The sequence below is a fragment of the Leishmania major genome, chromosome 36, assembly GCF_000002725.2.
Source record: "Leishmania major strain Friedlin complete genome, chromosome 36".
Taxonomy (NCBI): Eukaryota; Euglenozoa; class Kinetoplastea; order Trypanosomatida; family Trypanosomatidae; genus Leishmania; species Leishmania major.
This window is the reverse complement of record NC_007287.2, coordinates 1,064,516-1,079,682: the sequence shown is the minus strand read 5'-3', so window position 1 is coordinate 1,079,682 and position 15,167 is coordinate 1,064,516. Positions and strand designations below refer to the sequence as shown.

Genomic DNA, 15,167 nt, shown 5'->3' with positions numbered 1-15,167 from the left:
CGAACTGCTTTGTGTGTGTGTGTGTGCACGCGGTTTCCTCGCTGCCGTCGAGGCGCGGGGCTGAGTGCACTTGTGTTACAGAGCGCCTGATGATCAATGAGAACAAGCATATATCCGACTGCGCTGCGCGTCAGCTCGCTGTCGTGCGCCGTCATGAGATGCAACCTCTAGTCCTTGAAATCTGACTGCTCCTCTGCGATCGGCTCTGCGCGGGTGGTGCTGGTGCTGTTCTGTGTGTGTGCGTACAACGGACGCGTGATGCATAATTAATCGACCAATAATCGGAGCGTGCCGCCTGCGCGGTGGCGTGCGTGAAGTCAAACCAATGCAATATATGTGGCTGACTGTCGTGTGCTTGTGTGCGCCGCGGGTGTGTGGCTGTGGTGGTGCCGCGAGGGAGGCGGCGTGTGCGCTGTGCAAGCGTGATGCAGAACATACAACAATCACCTCGGGGGGCTGCCTCGCGGTGGCTCCCTCTGAAGCGCCGCTGCGTGCGGCCACTTGACTGAACCCCTGTTAAGCGTCATCCGCTGAGTTGCACTGTGGCCGCGCGCGCGCGTTGCGCTGGTGTGCGGAAAGACCCACCTGCACTTCGCTCGTCCCGCTCGCGTGTCGATGAGTGGTGCCGATGGATGGTGTGAGGGAGAGCGAGGGCTGCGATGGTGCGCGTGGCGCGTGCGGTGAACTTCTGATGATCAATGAGAACAAGCATATAACCGACTGCGCTGCGCGTCAGCTCGCTGTCGTGCGCCGTCATGAGATGCAACCTCTAGTCCTTGAAATCTGACAGCCCACTGGAGGCGCCTGCGCTATAGCCCGAGCCGTGTCTGTGCGTGCGTCTAAATGATGGCTTATACGACAAACTATTGAAGAAAACCGAATGACCGGCCTGTGGAGAGTAAACGCCAATGCGCTTTACTGATGGACGCTGCCGCAGCGGCTGCTGCTGGTGTGTGGGCCTGTGCGCGCGCTGCAAGTGTCTGACGAACTGCTTTGTGTGTGTGTGTGTGCACGCGGTTTCCTCGCTGCCGTCGAGGCGCGGGGCTGAGTGCACTTGTGTTACAGAGCGCCTGATGATCAATGAGAACAAGCATATATCCGACTGCGCTGCGCGTCAGCTCGCTGTCGTGCGCCGTCATGAGATGCAACCTCTAGTCCTTGAAATCTGACTGCTCCTCTGCGATCGGCTCTGCGCGGGTGGTGCTGGTGCTGTTCTGTGTGTGTGCGTACAACGGACGCGTGATGCATAATTAATCGACCAATAATCGGAGCGTGCCGCCTGCGCGGTGGCGTGCGTGAAGTCAAACCAATGCAATATATGTGGCTGACTGTCGTGTGCTTGTGTGCGCCGCGGGTGTGTGGCTGTGGTGGTGCCGCGAGGGAGGCGGCGTGTGCGCTGTGCAAGCGTGATGCAGAACATACAACAATCACCTCGGGGGGCTGCCTCGCGGTGGCTCCCTCTGAAGCGCCGCTGCGTGCGGCCACTTGACTGAACCCCTGTTAAGCGTCATCCGCTGAGTTGCACTGTGGCCGCGCGCGCGCGTTGCGCTGGTGTGCGGAAAGACCCACCTGCACTTCGCTCGTCCCGCTCGCGTGTCGATGAGTGGTGCCGATGGATGGTGTGAGGGAGAGCGAGGGCTGCGATGGTGCGCGTGGCGCGTGCGGTGAACTTCTGATGATCAATGAGAACAAGCATATAACCGACTGCGCTGCGCGTCAGCTCGCTGTCGTGCGCCGTCATGAGATGCAACCTCTAGTCCTTGAAATCTGACAGCCCACTGGAGGCGCCTGCGCTATAGCCCGAGCCGTGTCTGTGCGTGCGTCTAAATGATGGCTTATACGACAAACTATTGAAGAAAACCGAATGACCGGCCTGTGGAGAGTAAACGCCAATGCGCTTTACTGATGGACGCTGCCGCAGCGGCTGCTGCTGGTGTGTGGGCCTGCTTAGAGGGTTGCTTTCTAGCTGTCTCGGCGTATGTGGCGTGGTGTGCGAGGTGAGTTTTAGAAAAAAAAGTAATGCACATTCAGGTGGTGTTGCTGGGCCTATTGGATATCTTGAGTGTTGTGGCCTCTAGCGGCCAGCTGACTGCCTTGTGGTGTCGCTAAGGCTTATGGCACATACCGTTGGTATGCGCGGATGCTATCCTGTCCGTTACAGGAGCCCGGCTTTCTGTGGCGTCTTCAACTCTCTCTCTGTCTCTTCGCCCTTTCTCGATGTACCACAAATGCACCGATGCACACGATCGCATACATCTCTAACGAAACGAACAATAAGTAACGGAAAACGCACACAAATCTGGGAACAACTTGAGCAGGAAATAGCAAGCGTTTCTTCATTGCACGCAATATTTCAGATTGGCAAGTGAATCTTGGGCTTTGAGTAGCGCCGCGTAGTATCACCTTTTCTCGTGTGGCAAGGTTCTGGTGCAGGGTAGGGGGCACGTCGGGTAGGCGTCAGACGAGTAAACCTAGCGAGGGACAAGCAGGAGGAGGTGCGCCTGTGATTGGGGCAGGCGTGTGCGTTGTGTGCGTGTGTGTGTTTTGTGGCTGTTGTGTGGTTTATTGGCGCGCCCGTTTTGCGTCTCTTTTTTTGCATTGCTTGTCTATTTCACAGTGTCTGTTTTCCCCTGGTTGAACGTTGTCTACGTGCCTTTTCGCTGTTTGCTGCCTCTCAGTGTTTCTTGATACGTCGTTGCCTCTTGCTCGGCTCGCTCTGCTTGTTTCTGTTGCCTTGTACGCGCTTCCCCCTTTTCTGCTCAGTCCCGCCTCGTTTTCAGGCCCACGCGTTGTGTGTGCTTGGGTCGGGCACAGCTCACACACGCACACTTCCCGAAGCGGCATCTTCACCGACGGTCATCATTTTCGTGCTCGTTTTCTTTGGTGGTGTTTTTTCGCTTATCTCTCCCTCCATTGCCGACACTCCTACATATATCATTTCACGAGCTCATTTGTGTGTGTGCGTGTGTGTGAGCTGTGTTCTTGCGCCTCTCATGCGCGCGAAGCAGACAGAGAGGGACCCGACCGACAAACAAGAAAGAGAAGGGAGACCTGTCGTAGAAGCGGTAGCGGCGTTTCTTCTGCCGAGGTCTTAGTGAGGTGGAGACGTTGTGCGCAGGGATTGCAGCCTCCTGGCCCACCGAGAGACGCACGCACAGACAACGGCCATCTTGCTCATTTGCCCTCACTCTCGCTCTCTCGTGTTGTAACTGTTTCTCGACACGTCTTCTTTTTGTTTATGGCGACCCTTTCCTTTGTATATTTTCCCTTCGTCCCGCTTGCTCTCATACTCTCTTAGGGGTCCGTTCCCGCGGACGCGCCAGCCGAATCTCTCTCCCTTCTCCCCCTTTTGTTCTCGCGTGCTGCATACGTGCCTTGGCGCGAACCTGGCTCTCGCTCCGTGAACTGCATTACTGCTGCTATCTGCATCTGTCTTGCGCATCTGTGAGTGCCCCTTTTTTCTCTCTTTGTTTTTGTGCCCCCTTTCTTTCCACTATCTCTGTGCATGTGTGACGAAGGGCTGTCGTAGAAGGAAAGTGCAACTCGCGTCTCGTCCTCTCTTTCCCGTCCGTTTCCTGTATTGCCCTCCCCCCCCCCCGGCCGACTCTCTTTCGACCTCCCTCCGGCATTCCCCCCGCTACGTTTTTGTGCGTTTTTTCGTGTTTTCTTCTCTCTCTGCCTGCGTGTGTGCGTTACTCCTTTGCGCTAAAGAGCTCGACTCACCTCGCACATTGTACTCGCTTCTCCCCCCCTTCTGCCTCTTTTTGTTTGTTTTCCTTCACGGTGTTTCCTCCCCTCCTCCTCCCACCTCTCCCTCTCGTTGTTTTCTCTGGTTCGTGAGGGAGTGGGGCACAGGTGCACGCACAAGGGGCGTGTGGTTGCTGCTCTTTATCTTTTGCTCGTTTCCATCGCACTCCCTTCCCCGCCACTCTCTTGCTCTACTCCTTTCGGCTACTGCTTTCTCCCTCGTCGTTAACGCAGAAGAGAACGGGGGCTCAAGTGCTTGACCGGCACAAACCGTACCCACGCATCGAGGCTCCTTAGCTGCGCACGCACGACAAAAAAAAGGTAGAGGCAGCAGACTCATCGGAGCTAGCACACACACATTCGAGTACTAACTCGCCGCTCATTGTTCAACACGATCGCAGGTGGCAGTCACGCTAGCCTGTGGTGTCGCAGTTTTCCGCTTTACTCAGGTCGTGCGCGCATGCCGTTGTGCCTGTGTGGGGAGCAGGTCTCTTCGTTGATCTTTCACTTGCGTCAGGTGCTTTTCTTTTGGTTGTTGTGGCGAGCGACGAGACGCTTTACTCTCTGTAGGTCCACATACCTGCGCCCTCCCCCCCCCTTCGACCAGAGTAGCGCAACCACGCTCTCTCTCTTTGCTTGATTATTTTTGCTCTCCGCTGGTTCATTGGCGACAGCTGACGTTATGACGTTAAACCAACTCAAGTCATGGCCATCCAAATACCCTACAAGCGCGCTGGAGGACACCGCTCCCGTGAGGCTTTGCGCAAACTCGCCGACAACGGCCTCCGCTTCGCCGGCGACTGCACCGGCAACCAGCAAAACGCCCATGAGTGTGTTGTACTCGGTGCTGCTGCGCGCTAGTGTGTCACGCAGTGCTGTAGCCAAGAACCCGGCTGAGCGTTCACCTCACCCACACACCGTTTATGGCATCGATAGCACGGTGCGGGAGGCAGTCCGCGCCGAGGTGGAGAGGCTGTTTCCGTATCGCGGCGCTTTTGCCGAGTCCCGTGGCGGAGCGGATGTGGACAAGGCGACACCGGCGCAGCGCTTTTTCGGGTCCGCTTCTACGGTCGAGGAAGGAGAGCGGAGTGGGTGCCTGAGCGCTTGCGTAGCGCGTGTGAACGTGTACCGCCACATTTCTGAACCCGATACCCACAACCCACGCGCACCTGAGCCTTCGACGACCACTGCAGTGGCTGCCACCGACACACCCTCATCATCGGCAGCGAGGGAAACCTCGACGTCTGTGTTGCAAAAACTCTCCGGTGGACCAAGAGTGATTATCAAGAGCCTGCAGCGCAAGAAAACGCTTGCTGTCATGGGGGCAACTCGTGTACCTGCCCCCTCAAAGCCGGAGTCCGCTGAAGCACCGAAGAAGCTTTTCGCCCCCTTGCTTGCGGAGAACAGCATCGGCGTTGGTGGTGTCATCAGAGACCATAAGGCGAGCTCATGCACATCACCAAGCGCCATCGCGGATACTTCCCACTGCTTCACTGTGGTATCGGCGACGGAGCTGCCGGACATGCAGAGGCACCTTGAACGGCTCTTCGACGACTTTGCTGTCGCGGTGGAGCAGTGCCGCGCTGCGTTGGACCAGCAGCAGCTACGAAGCAGCTCGCCAGCTGCGTGGCAGACAACGAGGGGGACGAGAGGCGTCGCTTCCGAGGAGCCGTCCGAGTCTTTGTTGGGCGAAGAGGCTTCCGCTTCCCAGCATCCGCAACTACCTCACTGCACTAACTCCAACCACCGCCCCGGCAACCCAACCCTTCTATCCACTGACGTCTTGCCCCGCCACAACAGCCACCACCCCATATCTGACCTCCTTTCTTCCGAATGCATTCCAGATGAATGGAGACACGACTATGACACCGGGACCACAACAAACGGCAGCCGCTGCACGCCTTCTGCGCGAAGTGCCAGCGGCGAATCACTACGAATGGCGGATGGGTCTGCTCCAGAGACAAAACCGTCTCTGGAAGCAGAGGACTTTTCCACCGGCATCTTTATGATTGCCCACACAATCGCAGAGCACCTGCACGCTATTCTGCACCCCACCACAACGTTAGCCGCTCTAGAGGAGGAGGCGGTGGCGGCGCTTCGTGGCCAGGGCCATGACCACAGCAGCGGTGGCGGTGGTCCGACTGCCCTAAACGCTGTGCCGACGGCACGTCGACGGATTCACACCGGCGCAGAGGGAGAGGACAGCAAACTGACGAACCCGGCGTCTTTTTCCTCCCTGTCTCCTTTACCAGCTTTGCGTTCCAACGGTCTTCAGTCACCGTCAGGAGGCAGCTCGGCATCCCTCGAACTGCGGGCGCTTCGTCAGCTGGTGCACAGTCTTTTTTGGTCCCGTATCACAGCGTTTCTGAGCAGCGTCTCTCTCAAGGCACCCGGCAAAGACTGCCCGATGTGGCTGTCAACGGCCGCCGTGGAGCAGCGCGAGGCGTGTGCGTACGTGCAACTGCCGTTCTGGATTTGGCTGTACGCTGCGTGCGGGCTGGCAACCGACGTGATCCGCGCGCAGCAAGAGGCGCAGAGGGCGTTTCCGATTCCGGGGCAAGTCACGGAACCTCGCAAGACACTGACATCGTCGTCTGCGACAGCGAGCGCACCACCGCCACCGTCACTGTCACAGCTCTTGCCAACGGTCGAGACGTTGGCGCGTCAGCTACAGCGGCGGCAGTATGAGCGCGTCGAGTCCACTGCTGGGACTTTGCTCACGGCCAACACGTTTCTCTCTTTTACTGGTGTGCGGATGACAGACAAGGCTGTGATGAAGCGCTTGTTCCCTCTGCAGAGCGGTGCGGCTGCCAGCGATGCCCTGGGGTTTGCCATACTGTCGCCCCACTCAGCGCAATGCATCACTCACGAGGCAAGCGTGGTGACGGAATCTTCGTCCGAGAGTCTAACGACAGGCGCCTTCGACTCTGCTGCTGTCCCCACCCTCATCAACAACACATCGTCGGGCAGGCCGATTTCGGCGGAGCATACCGTGTCGGTGTTGGGTGGCGCAGGGTCTAACGTAATACACCGAAGCAGCAGTAGCGATGGAGGTGCACCAGTGAGTTCGTCACGCCAAGGTCAGGTGGCCATCAGCGTTGCTCTTGGCGACACCGGCAACACGGCCGCGTATGTGGCTGAGGAGGAGGCACCGCAAGTGTACAGCGGCAGCTATTCTGGCCCGTCAACCGTGGAGCTGTACTTGCAGTGGCTGGAGAGCGCTGATGCGGCGCGTTTAGCAGCATGCTCGTCACAGAGTGAAGCGGAACGTTTCCCCGATCGTGTTGACGCGGAAGCTGATGCAGCTGGCGAGGTCGCTGCCCCCTCGCCCACCTCGCGGCCGTATCGGCCAGACACCATCGGCTGCATGCAACCCCATGTATTGTCGTATGCAGAGGACGGTCAAGTCAGCAATGGCGATGGGGACATTGCGAAAGGGAACAGCAGTAGTAGGGAAGACAGGAACAGCAGCGACAGCTCGTTCAGCTACACTACGGTGCAGCGGCCGAGCGAGCCCTTCCGGGTGGCAGCTGTGATGCCGGCGGCCGGGCTGGCCCCGTGCCTGGGGCGAGTCGAAAAGGAGCTGCACCAAGCTCGCTCTGCCGTACAGTTTGCTCGCAAGCTGGGCACCCTGTACGCAACGCAGGACATGAACACACTGCTGCAGCTGCTCCCCGCTGTGGCCTATGAGGAGCCCGTGTCACCCAACGTGAATCTCGTCTCTACACGCGCGGACGGCGGGGCTGTGGAGAGCTTTGGAGGCGCGTTCTCCCCTCGCAGCGGCACGGACAGTACCGGGGCCCCTGCGGCGCCGGCAACACCTGCCGAAGGTGTGCATTCACAGTACGCGTGGACAGGCACCCCGACGACTAGCAGTCCGATGACAGGCAGCGTGCCTCCCCTCGTGACGCCGCCTCAGGTTGCAGCGGATCGGATGCCGGGCAACCACGCCCTCTTCTTTCACCGTGTCAAAGCCAGTGCGACACCTCCGGCGCTGTTTCCCTCTGTCACATCGCTATCCTTGGAGAAAAGGTTGCTAATGGAGCGCCTCGACTCGTGCGCGGCTGCCATTGTCTCCAGCAGTTACCAGCTCTTTGTGGACAGCGCTCGTGCCCTTGAGGTGTCCTTCTCACTTGCAGTGGTGTTGCTTTCTCATGTGATGGGTGAGGCGGTGCCGAAGGGAGAGGCTGCCTCGGCGGGGCAGGCGGCTGCGGTCGCCAGCGGCAGCGACAACAGCCCATCAGCCATATCGGCGAAGACCGGGGCGGCGACAACCACCATGGTCGTGCTGAAACGACTCCCTGCGAAGGTTGCTGCTGCCGCGCTCTCTGACAAGTCCAAAGGGAGGGCGACCGCGAAGACAGCGGCGGCGTCCCCACCACCTCGACCCCTATCTATGGACCTCGCCAAGGTGTTTGGCTTCGGCCGAAGCCATTTGCGGTGGCAGAACCTCTCGGCCTATGTCCGTGAAACCTTGATCAGCGTCGCCCTGCGCGCGCTCCAGAGAAAGGATGTTGCTATGACGCAGGAGCTGTTGCAGTGCATCACCCTTGACATGGCGATTGCGCATCACTATGATCAAGTGCGCCGACACCATCCTGTGCTCAAGCCAGCGCGGGCCAAAGGTGTGGGGGATACAAGGAAAGTTTCCGGCTCGACTCTGAAGAAGGGCCGTTGCGCTTTCAAGGCCGGGGGGCGTAAAGTCACTCATCTCTCGGCGCCTCCGCATGAGAGCTCGGCCAGCTTCGTGAACGTGTGGTTCAGCAGCTTTGCCCATCTTGCGGACACCACCACGCACCTGCTTCACGGCGATCACAACGCCCCGAGCTCCCTGAAGGGGACAGTGTGGCATCTGGCGGCACTGGCGCACTACTTTCTGCTGACGCGTGCTCGCGGCTATGATATGTACGGCGGCCAAAGTCATCTTTGCTCAACAACGCTGTGTGGCCACGGCAGCGGTAATTCTGCAGGCGTCGGCGTGAGGACTTCGTCGGCTACCTCGAGCGCCGCTCTGCAGAGCTTCATCACCTCACAGCTGGTCGAACCTGCGGGGAAGGTGCTCGGTGTCGTCGTATCATTCATGGAGAGCGTCTGCCAAGCGTTGTCGGCTGAAATTGAGAGCGGCGGCGCGGCAGAGCGTCAGTTTCGCGAGGGTGTGATGTTTGTCGATAACTCGAGTGACGACGAAAGCCTCTTCATGTGCCGCGCTGCGGACGACTCTGTCCGCTCGGGAAGTGCGGGCGAGTCTACGAGCCTCTACAGCGACGGCGGCGACGGTGGTTACGATATGGCCGCCAACCGCTTGGAGACGTCTGGGTTGCAGACGTGCTGGATGGAGCTGGCCATTCACTACTTCTTAGAGATCGTCGACGTCCTCCTTGACGCTGCGCTGCATCTTCCAGAGAAGCCGCTCTACCTGTACCAGCTGACAGTGAGCGCCTGTAACCCGGGGTCCCCGTCGATCGACTTCGCAGACACCTTGTCCGCGGCTGTCTTGGCTGGAGGCGCTGGGTCGCCGCTTCTCTGGGGCCTCGGCGATCTGTCTAGCTCGGTGGCTGCCACTGCACCGCAGGTCGCGGCGGACTCGCCGCTGGACCGCGTGCAGGAGTTTCTCAGCATGTACACGTCGATGGTACTGCAGTCCGCCGTGACCCATTTTACCGTAGAGAGTAGACATGCTCACTCTCAAGTCGCCACAGCTCGTGAAACGCCATTGAACACAACATCAGTGGCAGACGAGACGTCGGAGGATGATTGGCTGCGCACCTTTTGGGAACGAATGTTGACGTCGGTGGCTGCACCTGCGAACCCCTCCGCGCTTGACGAAGTGAAATTTACCGCACGGCAACCGCTACCCTCGGCCTCGACTCCTACCAGCTCGCCAGCAGCTAATCCCGCGGTGAGCCTAGAGGCGCCCGCCAGCAGATCGTACACGCGGAGAACCATGTGGTGGCCAGATGTGCGATTTCATCGCTACTCTCACCTTATCCGCATTGTCGAGCACGCGCAGCTAGTGAGCTTGTACCTGAACTCGTGTGCGGGCAACGCTCCTGCACAAACGGCGCCGCTTACATCTTATCTGGAGGTCTCTCGTGCACCTCGTGACAGGGCGCCCTTGCTTCAGGTGAGCGCCGTCACCTCCCTCCTCAACATATCCACTGGCCCATGCGCGCAGCTGTTGTCCATTCCCTACGCTTGTCCACCTTCGGCTGTTGACACCAGGAGCAGCAGCCTTGTTTCTGGAAGTGCCCGCACAACGTCGTATGAGCGTTGCTATTTCCACTGCACCGGCTCGCCAGCTGATCAGTCACCACCCCGCTTTCTTGCCGGCGCTCATCGGCGCGTGCCGGCGGACCGCGCCATGCGCGAAGTGTGCGGTGGGCTGTGGATCCGGGTAGAGCTGCTGCGCCTTCTGCGCCTCGCAGCTGCACCGCTGGACGCGGACACCTTCATGAGCTTCACTAAAACAGCGACCAAAGTCGCGACTCAGGTGCGGGATAGGGCAATGCAGTCTCACTACACGGCTATTGCTTCAATGAAGGCTGGTGTCGAGTCGGTACTGCCCAAAACGTACGCGTCCACATACGTGCGGCTGCTTTTCCTGCGATACGTGCAAGCTTTCTACGCGGATGTGCACGCGCTGAGTGTAAGCAGAGCTGCGACGGCGCCAGATCACACGACGAGCGAGCGCGTGGACGGCACGAGTAACGCGACACCGCTCACCAGAAGCATTGACCAGCGCACGGCCTTGGCAACTCACGCGGACCTCAGCACCCACGGTGATGTCACGCCGTATCGCACACTTGGGTCACCGCAAACGCGCTCTCCGGTGAGCAAGCTCCAGCACCTGAGGCAGCGTCTGTGGACGCACTACTGCCATGAGCTGCTGTGGGCGTTACGCGAACTCTGCTGCAGCTGCGCTGAGGCTCACGAGACGGCAGCCAACCTGTCTGTGGCCTCCGTGTTTGGGCGGCTGCTACAGATGATCAGTGGGCGAGGGGAACTCGAGGGCGATGAGGTCATCGACGACTATGACGACGAGCCGGAGGACAAGTTTCCGGATGAACCACATCTGGACTTGAAGGACGTGGGGGTGTCTGTCATTGCATCGGACCGCGCGCTAGAGCCCTACTCCACCGCGGAGGGCGTCAGGATGGAGGGCTTCGTTGACTTTGAGGTGTCTTCGCTCGACAGCTCCGTGACGGTAGTGCCAGGGATGAGCGAGGGCCGCAGGCGGCCACCGGGGCAGCCGCCGAACTCGGGGTCCTCCGACGACTTTGAGAGTCGACTAGAGCCGTCCTGGAGCGCTCGGCGGTCTCCTGTCTCGAAGGTATCCGTGGAGGCAGAGCAGCAAGTGATGATAGGCATATCGGACCAGACCCCGGTCTGCGACTTCAAGGAGCGGCGGCGGCTAGGATCGAACGACCACTCCATCTCTGGAGGCACCCAGGCAATGGTGAGGGGCAAGACGCCGCTTGCCACCTCAAGCACTCCAGTGTCGACCTCGCCTCGATCCCCCGTCACAGCCCCTCCTGTGGTGCAGAGGCTGTCTTTAACTGGGCTGAAGCCGCCTCTGTATTTCACCAGCTCAGGTGACACGGCTGCAGCGCAGGAGAACGACTTCTACAAGGAGCAGTCTGAGCAGCGGCAAATGGCGAAGGAACCGATGGAACACTTCCTCAGCACCACAGGTATGTCTGTGGTAGACACAGCCTCGCACCTATCGCAAGACGACGATGGCGAGTGCGACGTGAAGTACGAAGCCAGGCCTGATGCGCTAGAGAGCACGTCCGAGCACACGCTGCTTAAGTCGACTTCACACGAACCTCGTGAGAGTTACTCCACAGCGAACGCGAGCGCCGATTCTGCAACCCGCGGCGACGCGCCGAAGCCGCCCGCGTTGACAATACCGAAGCTGTTTCTCGGGGCTCTCAGCCCGCCGCTGTACTTCACTTCCACCGGTGACACCGCCGTTTTTGCGGAGAGGCCGATGAGCCCGTCTCTTGCGCGTCCGCCAGCCCAGGTGTTTTCGGCGCTGAACTGGCCGACAGCGGCGGCACCGGCGGTGGTGAGTGCGGCGCATGTCGATCCAGCTGTTAGGGGTGCGCCACTGAAAGGCGCGGCTGAGGCGGCGAACGCGCCGACTCTCACGCCACCACCTGCACCTGTGCTGCCCACGTCCAGTTCAACCACTGTCAATGGGTTTGTCCTTCCTAAGCTGTCGTTCGGCTCTCTAGGCCCGCCTATGTACTTCACCTCCACCGGCGACACTGGCAGCTTCGTCGAGGCGCAGAACCAGAAGCCCCATGCTGTGGCCGGCGCGGCCAAAAGTGCACAGATCCTTTCCGACACGACACGCCTGCAATCTGGATTGACGGCGCAGGGCACGGCATCTGGTGGAGCGGCCAACACCGCCACGGCTACTGCAGAGGCCATCACCGCTTCGAGTTGTCCGACTGCTGCGACGGCCACCGCTCACTTCCACGGCAGCCACTCCTCAGATGAATCATCCTTACACCCTGTCTTCAGTTTTGCCGACTTTGCACCAACGGGTGGAAAGGTGAGCCGCAGTGGAAATGCTAGCGATGAGGGGGGCAGCTATGCCGGTTGCGTGGACGAACAGTACTCGGAGCGGCGCGCGGCGCGGCGACGGCGCGACAGCGGGCTGTCGCTGAACTCCTTGACCGCGCCCGAGGGTGGTCCGTTCTCAATGCTTACCGGTCAGCGGCACTGCAAGCGAGTGCCTCGCACGTCTCGCCCAGTCCTAACACCGATAGTGGCACCGGCGGTGACGGTGGAACTAATCTTGTGCATCTGCTCTATCATTATCCAGCAGGACAGCGGTATGATTCAGTACGCTTACACCGTGTCCTCACTCACGCAGAAGCGTGTGCTGCCGGGCAAGTCGTCGTCCTCGCAGCGGCGCTGGCACGCTGGCAGCGGCGGGGCCGCTGGAGCCTCAGGCTCGGCTTTCACGCAGAGGTCAGATGCGGCGCAGACGGATCGGTGGCGGTACACACCTCAACACAGCCCTTCTTCTTTTCATGTTATTCAGGCAATGCACAACTATCTCAAGGACAGCCGCAACAGCCTTGTTATTGATCTGCTGGAGGAGTGGGTGCTTGACGAATACGCTGCGATGGAGCGGGTAAGAATGGAGCAGTTCGAGTCCGCGTACCCGTCGTTGAGGCAACAAGAGTGCTCTTCGCAACCGCCTCACCCCTCGTGCTCCCACAGCGAAAGCGGCGGCAACACCGGGAACGGCGTGCACCATCACTCTCTTCATCAGCCCCAGGCAGGCGGCACTGGCGGCGGCCGTAGCGGCAAACCGAGTGCCGCAGTGCTCGCCGGTCGTTATGTGCTCCTCCGCTTGCTCCTTCCGCGTGCCATCACACCTCTGATCACTCAGCAAAATGAGCGGCGCATTGGTGCCGGCGGCTACGGCACCGTCACGTCCGGCTTCGTGCAGAAGCCCGGCACCGGCGGCGACACGCGACTGCCTCCTGGGTGGGGCCAGCGCGGGTCTCGCTGGCGGCCAGCAACGACACGCGGAAGCACAGCAGCTAGCGGTTCTGGCGCTGGTGGTGGTGGCACCACGCCTCAAAGTTTCCACATGGGTCGGTCGGTCGCGCCAACCGCGGAGAGGATCGCGCCTGGTGTCTTGGATGGCTTGCGTGTGCCATGGCGCACAGCGGTGCAGCGGATCGCACAGGCAGTCTGCAAGTGCGAGGTGGCGATAAAGCACATCCCCCTCAACGTTCAGGGAAGCGAGAGCGGAAACCTACCCCTCTGTCACGCGGAGGTGCTCTCTATGTACCGTCTGCGCGGTCACCAGCACATCATCCCGCTCCTCTCCTTCGACAACACCAAGGACGAGTACATCCTTGTCCTGCCGCACTACACCCAAGGATCGCTGCGGTTGTGGCGACAGAAGCACTATTCACTGGGGTGCGCCGTGCTCACGCTTCCACCGGGGATAAGGGACTCGTGCAAGAGCGGGCCAATGCCGACAGCGGCGCCCGTGATGACTTCCAGTACACCGACGCCAGCCGCTGCGCCAAGCACCTCGCTCTTCGCGACGTGTGCGCGCTGTCTCCTTCAGGTGCTCAAGGGAGTCGCCTTCATGCACGACCACCACATCCGCCACGGTGACATCAAGTGTGACAACGTCCTCATCACCGCTACCGACGCCAGCGCTGAGCGGGGGGAAATGGATCCGCCGATGCTGCCGTCCTCTGTGTGTTTGTGCGACTTCGGCTCCTGCGACACGTGCGACGACGATGATATTCAAAGCCTGAAGCACGACATCATGGCAGGCGAGGCTCGCTTCTTGGCTGGTCGGTGGGGCGTCGGCAGGGGAACAGAGGCGATTCAGCCGCCCGAGCTCATGTCGGCGAAGCGGCGCTACGCACTGTTCCGCCGCATAGTGACAGCCCTCGCACCAGCCGCGGCAGCGACCCCAGCCACCTCCTCGCTCTTCACCCTCTCCGAGAGGGCGGAACGTGGTTCCCGCGCTTCGAGCTTTGCCGGCGCATCAGCCGAAGACCTCCCGCTCCGAAGCCGTGGTGGGGAGCTGATAGAGTCGACGGGGCCCCAAATAATGGAGCTGCTGCGGCGGGCGGAGCTCTCAGTGGACATCTGGGCCTGTGGCTGCTTGCTCTATGAGATGCTCACGGGCCGCATGCTTTTTGGGGAGGCCCGGCTGGGTCGGCTGCTGGTTCTCGCCGCTGTCGACGATGGCGAGGACCAGGACCCCGAAACGGCGGCTTCAAAGACAAGCGCGGCAGCTGGCCCTCTGCCAGGTGAGTCTCGGTCTCTGCAGAAGGCCACGGTGCCGACCACACCCAGCGTTGGTGCCGATGCCGGCTCTATTTTCACGCCGTCGGTTTCTCAGAAGGCCCTTGATGACCGGGAGCGGCGCGATCTCGAAGCGGCTGTGGGGAAGCGCGTGGTGGACTTTATGTCGACCCTGCTGGACCTCGACCCTCTGCAGCGGCCAAGCGCACACGAGGCGCTACAGTACTGGAAGACGATAATGGTGGAGGCAGGGCTAGAAATTTGAGCAGAGGTTCGAAGAAGCGGTGTGTGTGTGTGGGGGGGGGGAGAGAGAGGCGGTGATGTCAGTGCAGCATGGATTCGCAAACGCGGCAGTGACGCCGATGCTTGAATACATATCGTGCTGTTGCTTTTCACCTCTTTTTTTTCGTGTGCGCGTTAATGCCTGTGCACGTGCGCATCTCTGCGAGCTGACGAGGAACATTCCGCAGTGTGCGCCCACCCCCCTTTCCTTGCCCGACGTCAAACTCTTATTCTCTTTCGACAGAACACACATACATGACTAGAAGAAACATATGCTGCCGTTTGAGGGGACGGCGACTCCTGTTCGATCTCACGCTCGCTCTTGGGATGCCTCACCTCCG

General features: G+C 60.2%; 1 protein-coding gene and 10 non-coding genes across 11 annotated transcripts; all 11 read left to right on the top strand.

Annotated features, from left to right (window-relative positions):
• Window positions 1–82: 82 nt before the first annotated feature.
• On the top strand, window positions 83–188 carry LM36Cs2C1.2. The gene has a single exon (XR_002461169.1). It is a non-coding gene; the product is annotated as a C/D snoRNA (small nucleolar RNA).
• Window positions 189–251: 63 nt separating this feature from the next.
• Window positions 252–347, top strand: LM36Cs2C2.2. The gene has a single exon (XR_002461183.1). It is a non-coding gene; the product is annotated as a C/D snoRNA (small nucleolar RNA).
• Window positions 348–418: 71 nt separating this feature from the next.
• Window positions 419–537, top strand: LM36Cs2C3.2. Its single transcript, XR_002461167.1, has one exon. It is a non-coding gene; the product is annotated as a C/D snoRNA (small nucleolar RNA).
• Window positions 538–578: 41 nt separating this feature from the next.
• On the top strand, window positions 579–650 carry LM36Cs2H1.2. The gene has a single exon (XR_002461185.1). It is a non-coding gene; the product is annotated as an H/ACA-like snoRNA (small nucleolar RNA).
• A 38-nt stretch (window positions 651–688) lies between these two features.
• On the top strand, window positions 689–790 carry LM36Cs2C1.4. The gene has a single exon (XR_002461171.1). It is a non-coding gene; the product is annotated as a C/D snoRNA (small nucleolar RNA).
• A 276-nt stretch (window positions 791–1,066) lies between these two features.
• LM36Cs2C1.1 lies at window positions 1,067–1,172 on the top strand. The gene has a single exon (XR_002461168.1). It is a non-coding gene; the product is annotated as a C/D snoRNA (small nucleolar RNA).
• Window positions 1,173–1,235: 63 nt separating this feature from the next.
• On the top strand, window positions 1,236–1,331 carry LM36Cs2C2.1. The gene has a single exon (XR_002461182.1). It is a non-coding gene; the product is annotated as a C/D snoRNA (small nucleolar RNA).
• A 71-nt stretch (window positions 1,332–1,402) lies between these two features.
• Window positions 1,403–1,521, top strand: LM36Cs2C3.1. Its single transcript, XR_002461166.1, has one exon. It is a non-coding gene; the product is annotated as a C/D snoRNA (small nucleolar RNA).
• Window positions 1,522–1,562: 41 nt separating this feature from the next.
• Window positions 1,563–1,634, top strand: LM36Cs2H1.1. Its single transcript, XR_002461184.1, has one exon. It is a non-coding gene; the product is annotated as an H/ACA-like snoRNA (small nucleolar RNA).
• A 38-nt stretch (window positions 1,635–1,672) lies between these two features.
• On the top strand, window positions 1,673–1,774 carry LM36Cs2C1.3. The gene has a single exon (XR_002461170.1). It is a non-coding gene; the product is annotated as a C/D snoRNA (small nucleolar RNA).
• A 2,655-nt stretch (window positions 1,775–4,429) lies between these two features.
• LMJF_36_2630 (putative protein kinase) lies at window positions 4,430–14,809 on the top strand (the record flags this gene model as incomplete). Its single annotated transcript, XM_001686788.1, has 1 exon — window positions 4,430–14,809. The coding sequence occupies one exon, from the start codon at window positions 4,430–4,432 to the stop codon at window positions 14,807–14,809; it is 10,380 nt and encodes a 3,459-aa protein (XP_001686840.1).
• Window positions 14,810–15,167: the final 358 nt, after the last annotated feature.